Source organism: Glandiceps talaboti, chromosome 13 (assembly GCF_964340395.1).
Source record: "Glandiceps talaboti chromosome 13, keGlaTala1.1, whole genome shotgun sequence".
NCBI classification, from domain to species: Eukaryota; Metazoa; Hemichordata; class Enteropneusta; family Spengelidae; genus Glandiceps; species Glandiceps talaboti.
In genome coordinates, this window is record NC_135561.1 from 872,741 (window position 1) to 892,374 (window position 19,634).

The 19,634-nt window shown below is 34.9% G+C and overlaps 1 protein-coding gene across 1 annotated transcript; it reads right to left on the minus strand.

Moving 5' to 3' along the window:
* Window positions 1-4,270: 4,270 nt before the first annotated feature.
* On the minus strand, window positions 4,271-18,939 carry LOC144444800 (sorting nexin-17-like). The gene is made up of 13 exons (XM_078134339.1): window positions 18,815-18,939; window positions 15,090-15,282; window positions 14,353-14,528; window positions 13,580-13,667; window positions 11,896-11,980; window positions 11,264-11,333; window positions 10,308-10,400; window positions 9,804-10,007; window positions 9,104-9,298; window positions 8,219-8,308; window positions 7,073-7,135; window positions 6,028-6,105; window positions 4,271-4,660 (listed from the first exon to the last, which is right to left on the minus strand). The coding sequence occupies exons 1-13, from the start codon at window positions 18,872-18,874 to the stop codon at window positions 4,556-4,558; spliced, it is 1,500 nt and encodes a 499-aa protein (XP_077990465.1). The 5' UTR covers window positions 18,875-18,939; the 3' UTR covers window positions 4,271-4,555.
* Between the last annotated feature and the right edge of the window lie 695 nt (window positions 18,940-19,634).

A 19,634-nucleotide genomic window follows, 5' to 3' on the forward strand; every position in this document is an offset into this window, starting at 1 on the left:
ACATAAAGAGACCATAAAACTGTTCTTATCAAACCATGGTGTGTAATACAAGTCTCTGCTGTTCTAACATGCTGAGTTAATCTTACCCAAGGCCATTCAGAAATAAATGGCATTAGTGAGGCTTGCACCAAAATATACTAAAAAAAGGTCAAAAGAATCACACTATTCAATCCTTGTGACTCTACTAATAAGAAATCATTAATTTGAGAACCTGGGATTGAATCATGGGTCTTTAAGACCAGCTTGAAACTGGGCTAGCAAAACTGGAAAGGGATTCCTGAGCAGTACTACAAACTTTCCTGTATCATGGTAGGGTAATAATACTGTCAACGATACAAACCTTGCCAAGATCTATAAACAACCGTGTCAATATTAGCACACACAAAGGGAATAGTTAAAGTCAAATTACATTACTTTAAAGTTAATAGAAAATTATATAATGAAAGATAACGATATTGATAGAATAACAGTAAAGTAACTTATAGTATACAGCTAAGTTGATACTAAACCATAGCTGACGAAAAAACTCAAAAAATGTCCTTAACAATATTTTTTTAAAATATGCAAATAATATAATGGAATGAAAATATTATCATAAGACTATTATCGATAATTTTAATGTTTTTTATGCTGCATTTTTGTCAGCACTGTATACACAACCCTTTACCCCAATAATAACATACAGAAATTCAAGTCACATGATATAAAGACTGGTAAATGTATACATGTCATTATATGACATGATCCTAATGACATCCAAGTTCTAGTGTGGCAACCTAGGGGTATGTACACCATAAAATGACATGAACCTAATGACATCCGAGTTCTAGTGTGGCAACCTAGGGTTATCTGCATGACAGTTTGCAGTATTCTCTGCAATAATATTGTAACAAGTGCACAGAGTGAAAAAGCAGCAGAAAACACCTCAAGCACAAGTGTACATACCCAAAGAATCAACATTAGTGCTCACAAGTCATTGAGTTCTGTACTATGTTGAACCAAAACAGCTAATATTTCATTCAAAAGAACAATGGTGTGATTATGTGTACATGGTACGATTAGCTGCTCATTTGCATATAGTATGAGATAGTGTTTTTGGTATTACACTGTAGTGCAAATATCAACTGTATGGAAGCACACCAATTCAAGTCATCAATAGTACATATGTTATGAGTTGCCATTCAACATTCCAATGTCAAAACATGTGATCTCCCTTAGTTGTAACTACACACCCAGTATCCTGCTGATGTTAAAATATCACAAGCTAAATGATGTTAAATAAAACTGTCATGTTTCACAATAAGTCACTCAGTTTGACTAGATATTCTTACTTGTTTACAAGGACAATTATCATTTTAATCACGACACACCTCTTCTCACAGACTCATTAGCCCCATATAGACGTAGGTCGTCCACCTGAGGCAGTTCCGATTCCTGTAAAAATATTACCTTCCCCGTCAAGACGTGGGTCATCTTACCTGAGGCAGTCCCAAGTCCTACCTGAGGTAGGACAGGATTGTGTCTACTCGCAGGAAGGTTACGACATCGATGTCGCATGTTCCCTCCTGACTCCGTCCTGACAGTACATAGGATGAAGTCAGGAGGGTTTCAGGAAACCTCTCAAAGGTGTCCTAAGTCAGGACGGTTTCAGGACAGGTTCAGGACGCGTTTCCATCTACATCGGCTTCAAACTATCCTTAGTCCTGCCTCAGGTAGGATTTCTAGTGCCGTGTAGATGGGGCTAGTGTCATGATTCCATATTTCAAAATATTTCAGAACTTACTATTTAACATAAAAAGATTACAGATGACACAATCCAACACAATACCGTCACTACTAGTCTGTGTTCGAAATTCACTCTTCTCTTCACAAATTTTGCTTAAGAGCAATAAGAGTGATAAGCACTTCTTAAAACTTATTGGAATATATCTCTGTGTTTATGAAATGCAAAGTTCACAGTTTACTAAATGTATAGAATGACATATTGAAAATATAATTGATTCATGATTTACTTGTTCAATTTGGAACATTATGTTTGTATAAATAAAATTTGGATGAACTGATAGAGAAACAGTCATGTAAACTTGAAATACCAGGTGCAGTTTGATGAAATGAGCTAATGACATGTCTGTACTCGCTAAACTTGCAATACCAGCTAGATGAAATGAGCTAACATCTTGTCTGTATTTGGTAAACAATAGCACTAATTATATGCCATGAACTGTTATTGTACAAACAAAATATTGTATAGTTTGGTTACTAAGAGTGCTGTTCATTTTCTCTTATCAGACAAACGAAAGATTGTACAGTTTGGCCACTAGGAGTGCTGTTCATATTCCTGTTATCAGACAAACAAAATATTGTATAGTTTGCCACTAGGAGTGCTGTTCATAAACATCGCTTGGACCACAGGTAACAAATGAGTGCTGGCCATGATGGTCAAGTACTGGTGCCTCTTTGAAAGAAAATCATCACTTTCAAGGTTAACAGTTTAAGTTGATGGCATTTTCAACCAATAAAAAATTACAGTAATTTTCTTTCACATGATGTAATTTTTAGGTACTTGCCTGAGAGTTGTTTCAGCCATGTTTCGTTGACTGCTTTGTGTAATACTATGAATGTTGGTTTATATATAGCACTTTCTCACTCTGTGCTCAAGGCGCTTTACAATTATTACCCCTGGCATGTGAATTTAGACCTCATTTTCCCTTATCTAGGGCGCCCTCTTGAGACGATCTTTTGAAAATGATTTTGGAGTGGGTAACATGAATAATATGTATAATATGTATCAAGTTGAACCATTAACAATGTATAGTAAATGTTATACATGATACCTCATTTTGAATATATGCTAAAACACCATCTGCTACTAAAATGACATTTCAGAGATTTGTGCAAATTATAACCACCTGATATATGTCACATAAAACAGTGATAATTGTGCAGTGAAATTAACATAACAAAATAATGCATTGTAATATAAATTTGATTCTTGTGTTTTTCAGTGATCCTAGGATGAGTTCCACCTGTCTACAACACACCAGGAAGAACTTTTGTAACATTTTAACCTATATGAAAATAATACTTATATGCTCACATCTTTAAATGAATTGCTAATATTGGTAACATTAAAGTTTGCAGCATTATCAACTCTCTTTGTAAAGCTGTACTGAAAGTGATCAGTCATTTACATAGATTAGGACCTACTGATTGGCTGCAAAGTACTTGACCCCACACGACCTGATGACTTATGTCATGTGACAAGACCAGGCACAATATATTATATTTTGCACACTCATCTATACCTTACATTGTACCCTGTCTTACCTACATGCAGCTGATATGATTTAGCTAAAACTGTCTAATCTGACCTTTGGCCTTGAGGATTTGAATATTTCTTTGAAATAATAACTTCACCTTTGATAAATGGAGAATAGATACAGTTGAATCTAGATATATTATAATATAATAATTGATAATTAAGAAAAAATTGATCTATTCAGTAAAATGTTGACCTGGCCATGAAACTGTCCTGTGTCATGGTTTAACCTTTGTGTAAGGTTTGAAAGAAATTGATTGCACATCTTGTATTACCTTTGTAGTCTGTGATATAAATATATTAGCCTGGTTTTGACAATTGAGCTCTACGATCAAGACCAATTTGAATGCCATCAATATAAAATTAAAACATTCTGGGAATAGCAATTTCAGTTAAGTCTCTGTGGAGTGTACATGTGGGTCAAAATATATGGATACCAAATATGTGTTTATATGTAAACATGGCTTTTTGATCAGACTATATGTATGTAAGAGAAGTGTTTCCTTGCTCACTACCATACTATATGTTTGTGCCAGGTTTCCAAAAAACATAGACTTGAATGTGTCTGAGTAAAGACTCAAAACTGACAGATAGTCAGATACTATGTAATCGAACAAACATGTACGTACGTGTTTGTACGTACGTACGTACGTACGTACGTACCTACGTACGTACCTACGTATGTACGTACGTACGTACATACATACATACATACATACATACATACATACTTACATACATACATACATACATACATACATACATACATGTATACATGTACATCCGTCTGTGTGTGTGAGCATGCAAGGAGGGAGCCTATGCCTTCAGCTTCCTTCTGACATTACCTGTTTTACGTTTTTTTTTTAACCATTGACTTTGACAACAGCCAATCAGTAGTAGTAGGAATCTTGGCAATAGCCAATAAACACAGATCTTGATAATAACCAATTATATTTGATCCTGATATCATCAAATCATTAGTGATCTTGATATCAGTCAATCAACAGAGATCTTTTATACCAGCCAATCATAAGATATCTTGAAATCAACCAATCGGTAGGCTTCTTGCTTTCTGCCAATCAACAGAGATCTTTTACATCAGTCAATCGTAAGATATCTTGAAATCAACCAATCACTACAGGCTTTGACATCAACCAATCACTACAGGCTTTGACATCAACCAATCACTACAGGCTTTGACATCAACCAATCACTACAGGCATTGACATCAACCAATCAGAGATCATCATCACCAATATCTTCAAAGACATCATTTTCAACAAGAGCTGATGGCCCTTTTGCACGATGTGGTTGCTTGAAACTGACTGACTGCAATTTGTCCTATATGCAGAAATGTAAAGTAATAATGAGTTTACTAGTACATGTAAAGACTCAGTTTATCATGTAAAGAAAGTATTACTCTGGCAATTGAGACTTCAGTTTATTAAGATAGACACAAACTATAACTACTGTCACAACATGTTGATACAACAGTGATAAGCTGCTGATTGAATGTTGGTTTTATTATAATTTTAGTTAAGGCAAGTTTGTTTTTTTGAGGGGCCAGACACATTCAAATCTACCAATCCATAGGATGCCATGCAGTTTTATTGATAAGAGTTCCATGAACTTGCAGTGTACTGTTTTGGGAATTCCAATGTTTACACTATTTCGATTGCTGGGTGATTGGATTTGCACAACAGAGGAACCACTATCACCACAAGTATAATCTAACACACTGAACAACAATATGTGTCTATCTTAGTAAACTGAAGCTTAGATTATGTGAGTTATAACAACAAACGTAATACATAATATATTTATGAGTGAGAAACTTTGTGAAAGTTATCAAAACAGTATTGCAGAAGAATATTACAACTAGCATATGCTTGCAGCCAAAAGATTTCTAGTTGAAAATAAGTCTGGTTTTTTTTGCAGCAGCATTTGAAAGGATTAGAGCATTGTGAAAGATATTTCTTTATCAAACAACTCTAAAACTGACTGAGTACATTTGACACACAATATTCTGACATTGTCAAGCACAGTGGTAATCCGATTCACATATGCACACCACAGAAATTTACATGGTTTACCCAAGGGGCAAACTCTGGCATCATACAATTGAACAAATTTTGTGTGGTGGTCTGAACTTTGGCATACAACTGAGATTATAGTTTTGGGCAAAGTACAATCTATGCAACATGATAACATCATTATAACTGAATCAACTGTCAACACTTTCCCTTTGAAATTACCACTCAGTGAGAGCCTATTCAGCAGTATGTAATAATTACAAGTTATTGCAACAATGTTTCACTAAAGCGTTAATCAATCAAGTTTACCAGACATAACATGTTCAAAACTAGAAACAGTTGGTGTTAACTCAGACAATGAAAACACTGTCTGAGGCATTACTCAAAACCATATCTTCACCAAATAAACTCTATTTGTGAGTTTTACATTGTAACATTATTTCTGTGCCAAATATCATTAATACATGATACACATATTTTGAATGACGCTTCCTTTAAAGGGTAAAGTTGAGGGGAAAAAATGAGACCAGGTTCAATTGTAATGATGTTACGTAGACTGTACTATGCACAAAAGTATGATCTTGGTTGTAATTGTCAAAAAATGAAAAGCAATTCATTTGGACATAATCATCGGATGACCTCTGAACTCAAAGTTATTGAATGAATGATATTTACAGAATGTATTTGTACTGGATGCAGAGATGATGTATGGTGACCTGCCATTCCAAATGGTTTCACAGATTGTAATTTATCCTACAAAGAGAATTGAAATGAAGGACTAAACAATATTAGTGAATGTACTATGATGTAATGTCACAAAAATATAGTGTATGATGTGGTTCAATTTAGACATACATGTACTGCTTTATAATAATATGGAATTTGTAATTTACAATATTAATTAATGAGACATTATAGGATAGAAGCCCACAACTTGAAAGGTCTAGTCTTCTCTTGTGGTCATACTTTCATTATGCAGGAACTGGAGAGGACATTGTAAGCATAAGTATCCACATGTCCACTCATGCATCACAGGGTTCTTAATATCCAGAACACAACATTTCATTTACATGGATCATTTACACACACACACACACACACACACACACACACACACACACACACACACACACACACACACACACACACACACACACACACACACACACACACACACACACACACACGCACACGCACACGCACACACACACACACACACACACACACACACACACATGCTTGTGCACACACACAAACACATCCACACACAACACACATACACAAACACACACACATACATACATACATACATACATACACATACACACACATACCTACACACATACACACACAAACATACACACACAGACAGACACACACACACACACACAAACATACACACACACACAGACACACAGACACACACATTACTGTAATTGACCATCTTTCTTGAAAGCATATCATGTTAAGTACCTTTGCTTTTGGTGAAGTTTTACAAACTTTAAACTAAAGTTTAGAAATGTGTTCACTTGTTAGCAAGCGCCAAAGCTACTTATAAAGATGCAGCCCAATAATATCCCAAACTAACAGCACTTCATGCTCTGTGAGTCTTGTTAGTCTTATACATGTAGACACCTTACTAGAACAGTTGAATGTAGTAATGTTAATGTAAAGTAAAGATTTGACACAACAACAGAAACTGTGTAACAGCATGACATACCGATATTTTCTTAACAGAATCCTTTGCTTTTTGTGCAGCACTTGCACTCTCATCTGTTGGTGACTATCAATAGAAAATGATAGAAATGTAAGAATTAGTGCAATTTCCATCACATACATGTAGTTTTCTTTTTTATTGACTCGCTTCTGGACTTGCATGTCCACATATAACACACTGTAAACTGTATAACACATCAAGTTCATACAGCCTTCAGTGATTGGCTTAGATCACATCACATGGTATAGACTATCGAACCATAGTGACACCATTTGCATATAGGGACACTAGTCACTATCTATTTTCCCTAGGGCAATATTCATGTAGCAGGGAAGTCTTACTGTGGATTTCTTTTGACTAGGGAGAGAATATGTACCTGAGAATGTGATGTTATAAAAGAATTATTGCCTTGCCTTATTCGGGCACTAGTAGACATCATATTTCCCCTTGTGCTGTTATGTAAGTACTATTTTCCAAGGCTTTAAGCCCCAGGAAATAGTTGCTACATAACAGCCTGTGTGGTAATAAATGTCTACTAGTGTCTTCATAGCCAGGCAATAAGGGTATTCTGTAACATGCCTATAACTGACACATTAACATTATACCATGGCACAAGCCAAATTGTACATATTAAAAAAGATATTATACACTTAATATTCTCCAATATTTTTCTTCATTCAGTAAGAAAATGCTCATGACGAAAGTTTTGTCAAATCTTGCCTCTGATTCATAGTGATAGGGCCTCTTATGTCACTCATACTGTCTTTGGCAGAACAAAGTAAGATACTGGGGAATAACAGTTAACTGTATTGTAAGAATGGGTGATTGGTTGAATGAGATATATATCAATATGCTAAGTTAAGGTTTCATGACAATATGACATGTTTAAAAGAGACCTGCTGATTGGTCAATAAGTTGCAAGGTGTTGGCACTTTATCATTGAGGGCAGGCTTCATAAATGTACATTAAAAGGTAGTGAATGACTTCAAGGGTTTGTTAATAATGGAGGTTATGTATTAAAAACACTTTACAAAAGTAAAAATGTTTGCACGAAAAACATGTAATCAAAGATATCAACAGTTTATCCAATAGTATAACTCCGATGTGTACATGAAAATATCCTATGAGAGAAGTAAAGTGTATTTTTACCTCAGGGAATAAGTTATCCGATGGTGACTTGACAATATTTCCATCACGTCTTTTGAAGTCACTTCTCCTACCACGTACTCTATCTTGCGGCTGTGTAACAAATTACAAAATTCATGACCATTGTGCATTCATGCAAAAACATACAACTACATGTACATGTATATGTATATAGTAATAATACGTTCTTGTACCATGACCAAGGGTTCTTATTACTTATGAGTAAAGTTTAGCCTGTTCAGGTTGACTGGCATTGTCAAAATGTCTGTTTGCTGGCCTTACTGCTAGGTGCCGTAGTCAGGTTGACAGGCTTTGTCAAACTGTCTGTTTGCTGGCCTTACTGCTAGGTGGCATAGTCAGGTTGACAGGTTTTGTCAAACTGTCTGTTTGCTGGCCTTACTGCTATGTGGCGTAGTCAGGTTGACAGGCTTTGTCAAACTGTCTGTTTGCTGGCCTTACTGCTAGGTGGCGTCAAACTGTCTGTTTGCTGGCCTTACTGCTAGGTGGCGTAGTCAGGTTGACAGGTTTTGTCAAACTGTCTGTTTGCTGGCCTTACTGCTATGTGGCGTAGTCAGGTTGACTGGCTTTGTCAAACTGTCTGTTTGCTGGCCTTACTGCTATGTGGCATAGTCAGGTTGACTGGCTTTGTCAAACTGTCTGTTTGCTGGCCTTACCACTAGGTGGCGTAGTCACGATGACATGACCATACAGATGATTGTATTGGTACAAGAATGTATTAATACTATGTTTATTGACCTGATGAATGTGTTTCAGGATACATCTATATAAATAGAATAGATATGGGGCAAGTAGAACTATGATGTGTGTGTATGTATATATATTTGAGAAGGACACCATACAATGTGTACGATATGTTCACTAACTTACCCTTTTCATTCTACCTCCTTGTTTTTTCATAATCAGTTCATCTACCATCCCTTGAAGACAGATACTAATGAGTATGGCTTGGTCACTTTGGACTGATATCCACTGAAGTTTATCACGAGCGACCAGATATTCAAAAGATAATTCTAGATCTGTTGCTTTGTCACTATCTTCACTGTCACTGTTTGGATCAGAGACCTGTAAAAAAAAATTAAGTCCAAAAGTTAGGGCCAGCAAATTTAGTAGCAATACTGTAATCAATCAAAATTTTGAGAAATCACTATCTTCAAAATAATTTTTGCGTCAGAAGTTTTTATTTGCAGTACCTAGCATACCTACAATTGAATTCATATGACCAGCGTGAAAGGAATAGACACAACTGTGATTTTCAAGATAAACTCAATTGATAAGACCTCAGTATATAAACAATTAGACTTGTTTGGAAAACCCAATATGGGTGGGCTATAAATCATGATATTACCCTTGCTATCATGTGTTATATAAACTAAATGTCAGAACTACATGTCTAAACACCATCTCTTAGGTGGGCAATAAATCATGTTATTACCCTTGCTATCATGTGTTATATAAACTAAATGTCAGAACTACATGTGTAAACACCACCTCTTAGGTGGGCTATAAATCATGATATTACCCTTGCTATCATGTGTTATATAAACTAAATGTCAGAACTATTATATACCGTTGTTGTTATTCTCCAACATCGCATCCGTGTCACTTTAAAACTTCCTTCTTTCATTTGACCATCTTCACTACGTACTCTGAAATTGAGTTCTTTACTACCAGCAGCGATAAGGACTTTAGTGTTTTTGGCTGGATAATCTGCAGTACATGGCTTGAAGTGTACAAAGCCATAGTACTTTAATGTTCTTGCAAGGCGTAAATACTGTAAGGAAAATAAACACCAAATACAAAAAATTATTTAAAAATAAATCATAATTATTATATTTATGATAGATAGGTCATACAACCTATATCATTCTACCACAAATGTATATTACATAATGTATGTCATGTACCTAGCTATCAAGTTGAATGGCATACAAATGTATATTACATAATGTATGTCATGTACCTAGCTATCATGCTGTACATGTATGACATACTTTCAGAAACAGAAATAAATATAATTATGTCCAAATTGCCCATATCCCAAAATAACACAAATTTATATTTTTACACCTACCTCTTTCTTGGAGCCTTTTGATTTTAAGGACTCAAGTCTTGCTGACTGTTCTTTTGTTGCTAATGTCCAGTTCCGTTCAATATCACTCACAGCCTAAATAAGTAAAACACATGATTTCTTATCAATATCTCCAACAACTATCAATTTTGAAATTAAAACCAGTTACTGCAAAATATTTTATGAACACAAAGTTTATCCTGGTAATATGGATCCAGACAATTTTATGCTTTATTCATGCTGAGATATTGTATAAATCAAAGATTCTCATATTCATAGTACCGATAGTATAGTAGTAGTTTATTATACTGACATGTAGATTAAATAAATGACAATATACAGTGTGAATAAACATCTGCCCAGCCACTTTGTAAGTCATATTATGTCTAAGCTACCATAAATATCACGGATTTCCACAAACAATTGCTGTTTTTTCATATAGTATACATAATACATGTAGTCTATTATGTGACATACAGATTACAAGTTACAATTTATATATAGTGTGAATAAACATATGTCCAGTTCCTTTGGGCTTAAAGCCGAGCAGATGTCTATTCACTCTGTACATAATACAGTATATAGTATTGTATGGTTATGAAGTATTTTCAGATTTGGTATGAGTCACTTTTCACTTTTTGTTATTTTAAAATATAATTAGACAATTCACTATTCAGACAAAAGTATATTACATGTTTTGCTTTCCATACATGGTTGGGATGAACTACTTTCAATGGTGACGATATCTACTAGGAATTTCCATGATTTTTGTGTGTTTGTTGTAAAAGCTTGTGGCTTGTGTACGTTGGGAGGAAAAGGTAATATCACTTACAGCACATCTATGGCATAATTTGTAATATCACCTACAGTACCTGTATGACATAATTTGTAATATCCCTACAGTACATGTGTATGACATAATTTGTAATAGAAGTGAAATCCTTTATATTAAGGCTTACCTGAACATAGAGTAAATTCATTGCAACTCTATCTTCTAAAAGGTCATCATCATATGCTGAATCCCAAAAACTTAAAAAAAAAATGCATTTCATTGTTATTCAGTATATACATTTCATTGTTATTCAGTATATGCATTTCATTGTTATTCAGTATATACATTTCATTGTTATTCAGTATATAAATTTCATTGTTATTCAGTATATACATTTCATTGTTATTCAGTATATAAATTTCATTGTTATTCAGTATATAAATTTCATGTTTGATAGTCATTAGTCCATGTGTATTCACCACTTCATCATTTCTGACTTTCAGTTGAATTGCTAAATTTGAGAAATCTGAATGTTTTTCCATTATACATGTACCTCATGCAAGCCAAGTTGAACACATCTAAACCAGAAATATGCATATCCTTGTTGTTCTAAGTCATGACAATGTGCTTGTAAGTCATTGGTTCTGTGCAGCTCAAAATATAACCACATACATGTAACAGCAACAATTCCATAATAACAACTTACCCTTTCCTAAGTACTATCCTGTGTTTATTGCCAGCTGTTTTTAATGATATATACGGAGACTCAAAATATAACCACATACATGTAACAACAACAATTCCATAACAACAACTTACCTTTTCCTAAGTACTATCCTGTGTTTATTGCCAGCTGTTTTTAATGATATATATGGAGACTCGAAATCTTGCATCTTACGGACAACTGCAGACAGAAAATTACGATGTGAAGATTATTAATCAAAATTCGAGGACGTAAAAGTCGCAGTCTGTACATATTTTTTACCTAAAATGTTGCCAAATAAATAATGATGTGAGACCAGACAGAAATTTCCAAGTGCATACTATAGACCAGTAATATAGGCAAGCAACCTCTTTAAGGCAACTACATATATAACAAATACATACATTATCTATGTGGAGAACCATTATCCAGGTTTTCAATTCCTTATTTTTATTCTTTTAGTTCAAGTTACTAGGTTTAATTTCACTATTTTATTGTTTTAATTGCATTCACAATGTTTTAATTTCACTATTTTATTGTTTTAATTGCATTCACAATGTTTTAATTTCACTATTTTAAACTTTCAGCTTTGCCACAGTTATTTTAATGTTTTGTTTAAAAGGTTAAATTCCAATATTTTATTAAATCTTAATTAAATTCACTGTATTTAAATTTTTAATTTTTCATTTCAGTTGTAGTCAATACCAGTGTGTTATTTGTACAGATTCTCCCATTCTATGACATGTGTACATAGTTTTAATTGAACAGACTGCTTTAATATATGAATGAACACAATACATGTAATACAACTCCACAATATGTGAGTGTCAGTGTGACATACTGTGGGTATTTGCATGAATACTTGCAGTGTTCTCTGCATCAGTATTGTAACAAGTTAAGAGGCTTATCCGAGACATATTACTACATGTATTTAACCAAGACAGCAAATTATGATAAAATATAACCCTGCATTTATGTGATTTTGTACACATATTACATTTGTATACTCATTTGCATACAATTATGCAATGCATGTAACAGTAGTTACTGCTATATGTACATTATGTGATAGTGTATGCTAAATTCTGCAAGTTCAAAGTTTTAATTTGATTGTGTTTAACAATCAGGATTACAAGCAAAATAATCAAATAACCCATAATGGTTGTAAAGTAAATGAAATTACCAACTAATTCAATCAAGTTAGTATGAGATGGGTCAATAATTCTTATTACTTGAAATAGAATTTGACCCCCTAGGCATGTCATAAAAATAACAATAATTTGATGTCTTGGTCAACATCACGACTTGTACAATATACATGCATCTTTTTTTTTTATTTTGACCCTCTAGCATGAGATACAATGTTTTTACAGGTACTGACAATTGCACTGACTTCCCCTTCACACACTACACATACTATGGTCACATGTAGGATCAAGTTCACACTCTTTTGCTATTTTGATCATCTAGCATGAGATAACATGTTATTGCAGGTACCAACAGTGTTTTTACTAAGGGCAGTAAGTAGGTAAAATCTACTGGTGCAGTACCAACATTGTTTTTACTAAGGGCAGTAAGTAGGTAAAATCTACTGGTGCAGTACCAACATTGTTTTTACTAAGGGCAGTAAGTAGGTAAAATCTACTGGTGTTCCCATGTCATTTTACATGGGTTCCCAACTAAAATTACCCTAGACTCTATGGGGAAACACTACTATTTTTACCCCTTTTTCCCTTTCTGTTCCCCACCCTTAGAATAAACACTGACCAAGAATGCTAAACTCTGTACAAGACTACTTACTAGAAAATGATGGAGCCTCTTCCTTTATAAGAAATAAGGCAAAATAGTAGACAAAGTCATCAGTTAATTCTATTTGTGATGCAACTACCTGTAAAACAAGACAATTGTGATGGTTAGTTAAGAATATGTAGTTAATAAATATGTTAAATATTATTTGACTGAACAAAATGATCGTCACCTCCATGATTTCACTAAAATGACATAAGAATTAAAATAAATTAAATATTATTTCATTTGCAATTTGTACTTGTTAGATTATTATCAAATAGGAACTTAATTGCTGTCACTCAGACCTTGATGTTGAAAACATTTTTTCCTCTCAAATTTCACCATTTGACAAATACACTAATGATATGCACAAACTAAGTAAATTAGACTACCCCATCCGACAAATATGCTAATGATATGCATATATTATGTAAATTAGACTACCCTATCTGACAAATATGCTAATGATATGCACAAACTATGTAAATTAGACTACCCCATCCGACAAATATGCTAATGATATGTATATAATATGTAAATTAGACTACCCCTCTATTTGTCAATTTTTGTGGTGAAACCTGATTCATTATAAACTATAATAATTTACTGAGTCTATCTGTATCACATATTTATCATCGATATTAAGTAGATTGTACGATATGTCCTGTTACTCCATCCTCCATCCTTTAAGGGGGTCAGCCAAGGTGTGAGGGCGCCCTCACACGACATACATGTACCTTACAGACTATAACATTGAGAGCCAAGAGAAATGTTAGCAAACTTACTTCTAAAACATCGTCTGTCTGGTCTGTTGATGAAATCTGAACTGTAATTTTGTGACCATTTAATAGATACAAATCAAGTTGGACATCTTCTGCATCTTGTTTTTGAGTCTCCTGTTGGGCACTTAGAAAAAATCCATTGAATAAAGGACCACTGGCTAACCTGGTATCTTGGCTTACTGAAACATTAATAATAGATACATGTATACATCAGTTCAGTCAATGTCATAAACCACAGCCTAATTTACTGCACCGCCCTAGACACAACATCAAGAGGTTGACATTTTGCGGAGTCACACAAGAAATATCACCTCTGGTCTGTGAGAATACAGTCCAATCATATCATAATGATTTTATACCAATTTTTTATTTTCACATCAACAGTGCTGTACATGTAAGGCAGCCATTTACAAATGAGTCAAGAAAATTCAATGTACTTGTAAAATATATTAAAACTCAGACCACCAAAGATTTAAAAACACTAAAAAAATCTGACTAAATATTAAATAAATCTCATAGTATAAATGGGGTGTAAAACAATGCACATGTAGAAACATAATCATGTTGGAAAGGACTGTGAGAACAACCAGTTAGAAAGGACTCATCTCTCTATTGTGTGATGAAGGCCCATAATAGCCATATAAAATGGTATAAAATCATCACACAATTTGTGTTGTGTTTTCAACAGTTTACACGTACATTGCATATCACGAAGTTTAAACACATGTTAACTGACTTACCGGCCTGTATGTATTTTTCTAACTTCTCTCTTCTCTCATCTACCTGCATGGGTGTCAGAGAAAGGATCTTTTTAGGAGGAAATACCCCAGGTACAGCATTGCCGTATTCTTTTTTCAGTTTTTCATGAAAGTCATGTAGTTGACTGTATCTGACAGCACAGTGAAAGACACCATTGACATGGATGTTATATGCCTGTATATAAAAAGACAAGACACATTGGTACATTTGAATATACAGGGTCTGTTAACATTCTCAATGTAAAGGATGTTGGCTACAAAGTCTCATATAAGTTACTTCTATCTAAGTTAAGAATGATGCCAGCTACATTTTATGTACATGTACTGATACTAAATGTAAGTAAATGTGAATGAAACCAAAATGTATTTCATCTCATTTTGTATGTAAGTTTTTATTCAGCAATGTCAATTCCCAAGTTATCCCTTCACTTGAAATCTGTTCATACATTGTAGTGTACACATTGTATGTATGTACAGTGGTGCTCTGACCGACTGTACATTGTACATTGTACATTGTATGTGGTGCTCTGACTGAGTATACACTGTACATGTATGTGGTGCTGTGACTGAGTACACATTGTACATTGTATGTGGTGCTCTGACTGAGTATACACTGTACATGTATGTGGTGCTGTGACTGAGTACACATTGTACATTGTATGTGGTGCTCTGACTGAGTATACACTGTACATGTATGTGGTGCTCTGACTGAGTGTACATTGTACATTGTACATGTATGTGGTGCTCTGAGTATACATTGTACATGTATGTGGTGCTCTGACTGAGTACACATTGTACATTGTACATGTATGTGGTGCTCTGACTGAGTATACATTGTACATGTATGTGGTGCTGTGACTGAGTACACATTGTACATTGTATGTGGTGCTCTGACTGAGTACACATTGTACATGTATGTGGTGCTCTGACTGAGTATACACTGTACATGTATGTGGTGCTGTGACTGAGTACACATTGTACATTGTATGTGGTGCTCTGAGTATACACTGTACATGTATGTGGTGCTGTGACTGAGTACACATTGTACATTGTATGTGGTGCTCTGACTGAGTATACACTGTACATGTATGTGGTGCTCTGACTGAGTGTACATTGTACATTGTACATGTATGTGGTGCTCTGACTGAGTATACATTGTACATTGTACATGTATGTGGTGCTCTGACTGAGTATACACTGTACATGTATGTGGTGCTGTGACTGAGTACACATTGTACATTGTATGTGGTGCTCTGACTGAGTATACACTGTACATGTATGTGGTGCTCTGACTGAGTGTACATTGTACATTGTACATGTATGTGGTGCTCTGAGTATACATTGTACATGTATGTGGTGCTCTGACTGAGTGTACATTGTACATTGTATGTGGTGCTGTGACTGAGTACACATTGTACATTGTATGTGGTGCTCTGACTGAGTATAATTGTACATTGTATGTGGTGCTCTGACTGAGTATACATTGTACATTGTATGTGGTGCTGTGACTGAGTACACACTGTACATGTATGTGGTGCTGTGACTGAGTATACATTGTACATTGTATGTGGTGCTGTGACTGAGTATACATTGTACATGTACATGTATGTGGTGTTCCAAGTACAGTTTAGTTCCTGGGTTCAGTTCAATAACAACATGTGATGATCATATCTAAGTATATTCTGTATGTATTATGATCCTTCCTCTTACCTACATGTACATGTATTTACTGTTAACCTTAGTTATACTAAGAAGCTTGGTGATTGTTCCTTTTCTGACACTGCTTCTTCAATTTGTAACAAACTCCTCCACAATCTTTGTCACTCTTACTCTAAGTCTTCCATCTGCTCTGCCCTTAAAACTTACCAGTGTGCCCTCTAGTGATAGTCAAATTTTATTGTTATGAGTCAAAATGATAAAAACTGGCATTTCTTGTGAGCCACTACATAGAAAGAGATGGGGGAACAACAAATTTTGGTGCGTCACTAGAAATTATGTGCATCAGTGGTGCATCAAATTGGTTTAGAGGGCACACTGAAACTTACCTATTTCAATCTTAACTCTCACTCACTTACACACTTCTCTCTTTACATCCTTACCATGGTTTCAAACTATTTACTCAGTATTCTTTCATTTTGTAAGTAGTTCTTTGTCTGTGCCTGGAGTTCTCTGGAGAACAGGCCCATTAAAAATACTCTTTAATATTATTATCATTTTATTATTATATATTTTGTTGTTGTTGTTGTTGTTGTTGTTGTTGTTGTTGTTGTTGTATCATGTTTTTAATGATGAGTACAAGTTAATAATAATACTGTATAGCAGCCTAGATGTACAAAGTGAAAAATACATGTTATGCATTTGTCATGCATCCACATGTACATTGCTAATTGGCCTCATGACAATTAACAACATCTTGATGTATACAAAGGGCTACTACAGTTGATTTTTATATCGATGAGTCACAGACTACTCTTACATATCCTTAGATAATGTGAATTTATGACCAAAGCTAAGGATACAAAAAGATATAGTTGCAGAATAATTGGAATTAATGACGAAATGTTGGCAAATGACATGTACATATATACACATACACAACTACATGTATTTTTGTAAATTGAAGCCAGTACACCTGAAACTGAATGTTTCCTGGTATGACACAAAACTTACTCATAATTGGGTTTGACACAAAATCTTACTAATATTTTTACAATTTATCAGGTTGCAGCATTGCTACATTTTCTCTGCTTGAATTACTGATATCTTATGAGATTGTCAGTTAAGTATAAATCATGAGATTGTCAGTAAATCATGAGATTGTCAGTAAATCATGAGATTGTCAGTAAATCATGAGATTGTCAGTAAATCATGAGATTGTCAGTATAAATCATGTACAGTGTAAAAAACAGATGTCATAACCCAAAAATGAAAGTAAAACGCAATGTAACCAATGTCGACTTCACAATGTCAATGTACATGTATACATGTAGCCACATGATGTATATTATATGTAGTAAGTTGTGTAGAGATGTATTTTTGAAATGTGAATAATGTGGACTACAAGGTTGATTTTATTTAGTCTTATATAGTCTGACAACATCAAAGCTGCTAACCCTGTATAAACTACTGTGGAATGACTCACACAGGCCACAGTATTCACCGATCACTTATTATGGCTTGTATTACATGGAAGTGCCTGCACTGCCTCAGGCAAGGAGTCCATGACTCGACTGACGTTTCATTGCCAATGGGGTGAAATTGTGGCATATAGTGACGAGGACTAGTTAGGAGTGGGCGGGGTGACAGTGGGACCGAGTGAAAACGTTTGAACATGACGGAAACCTTTACGATTTCACTATCACTTCCGCATACCCGACAGGAGACCGTACACACACCGACCCCACACCATGCATTCTTTGGTAAAGCCACCCACCAAAACGAAACGAACTATGGACAGTTTTTGTCACATAACATCATCGGATATGACGACGTCCTCTTATGTGTCTGTTTTTTAAGGCTACACGATCCAAAACAACATATAAATACAGAGTTAATTGGACGTGCCTATTTAGAAGCAGAGAGTTGTCAACATATCTCCCTCATAAAACCTGGAAGTTTATGCGTTGGCTAGCGAACTAAGTGACACGGGACAGGTTTGCGAGTTCTGACAATAGGTGTAACATTGACTTAGTAAATGATCTCCTTACCGTAAACGTTGAGTTACCTTCTCCCTTGATGTCTTGAGTATCTGGTATGGAAAAATGCATATTGGTAGCTAAAACCGACGTTCATCAACTTGTAAACATTTCGATAGTAGGTTTACATGTACGTCGCCATATTGGCACTAGTCACGTGTTACCTCTTAAACGTAACGGGGACTATAAACGAGAAACGCCCCTTCTCCCCGGCGAAGAGTATCCATGCATTAAGTTGGGGTGAATGGTGTTTATCTTTATCTATAGTGTTCTAAAATGGGACTAGATTAGTTGCAGCCATGCATTGCTCAGATACCATGTAATGTAAATGCTATAATATAATATAATATAATAAACAGTCCAACGAACCATGAACTTTGGGTTATTTAGCGTTCAGGTTATACATTCTAATTTAAATTTCCATCATGGGGAAAACTATTTTGCGTCGCAATACAAATTATCTTTTTACAGCCAAATGTTTCAGTAAAACCTGCAAATCATTTGTACATTATCTTTAGAAGTTATATGAAATAGTAGAAGTTGTGAATGAATACATTACTTAGTGTGCAATCTTATTACAGCCTGAAAGATTTACAAGTTGCTCGACACGTTCTATATAATTTATGGACCAAATTGAAACGTGAAACTATGTAGGGCCTAGGACGATGTATTGTCATACATGTATTTTGAAGGTTGGCTTCATATTTACAACTGACTTTATTGTCCCTTTTCAACCTCTTTCCGCCATGGCATATTTTGTTTATTACTTCTTTGTCTGAGATACCAAGCCAGGTCCGGCGGGATCCTCGGGGAAAAGGTTGAAATTGGGCGG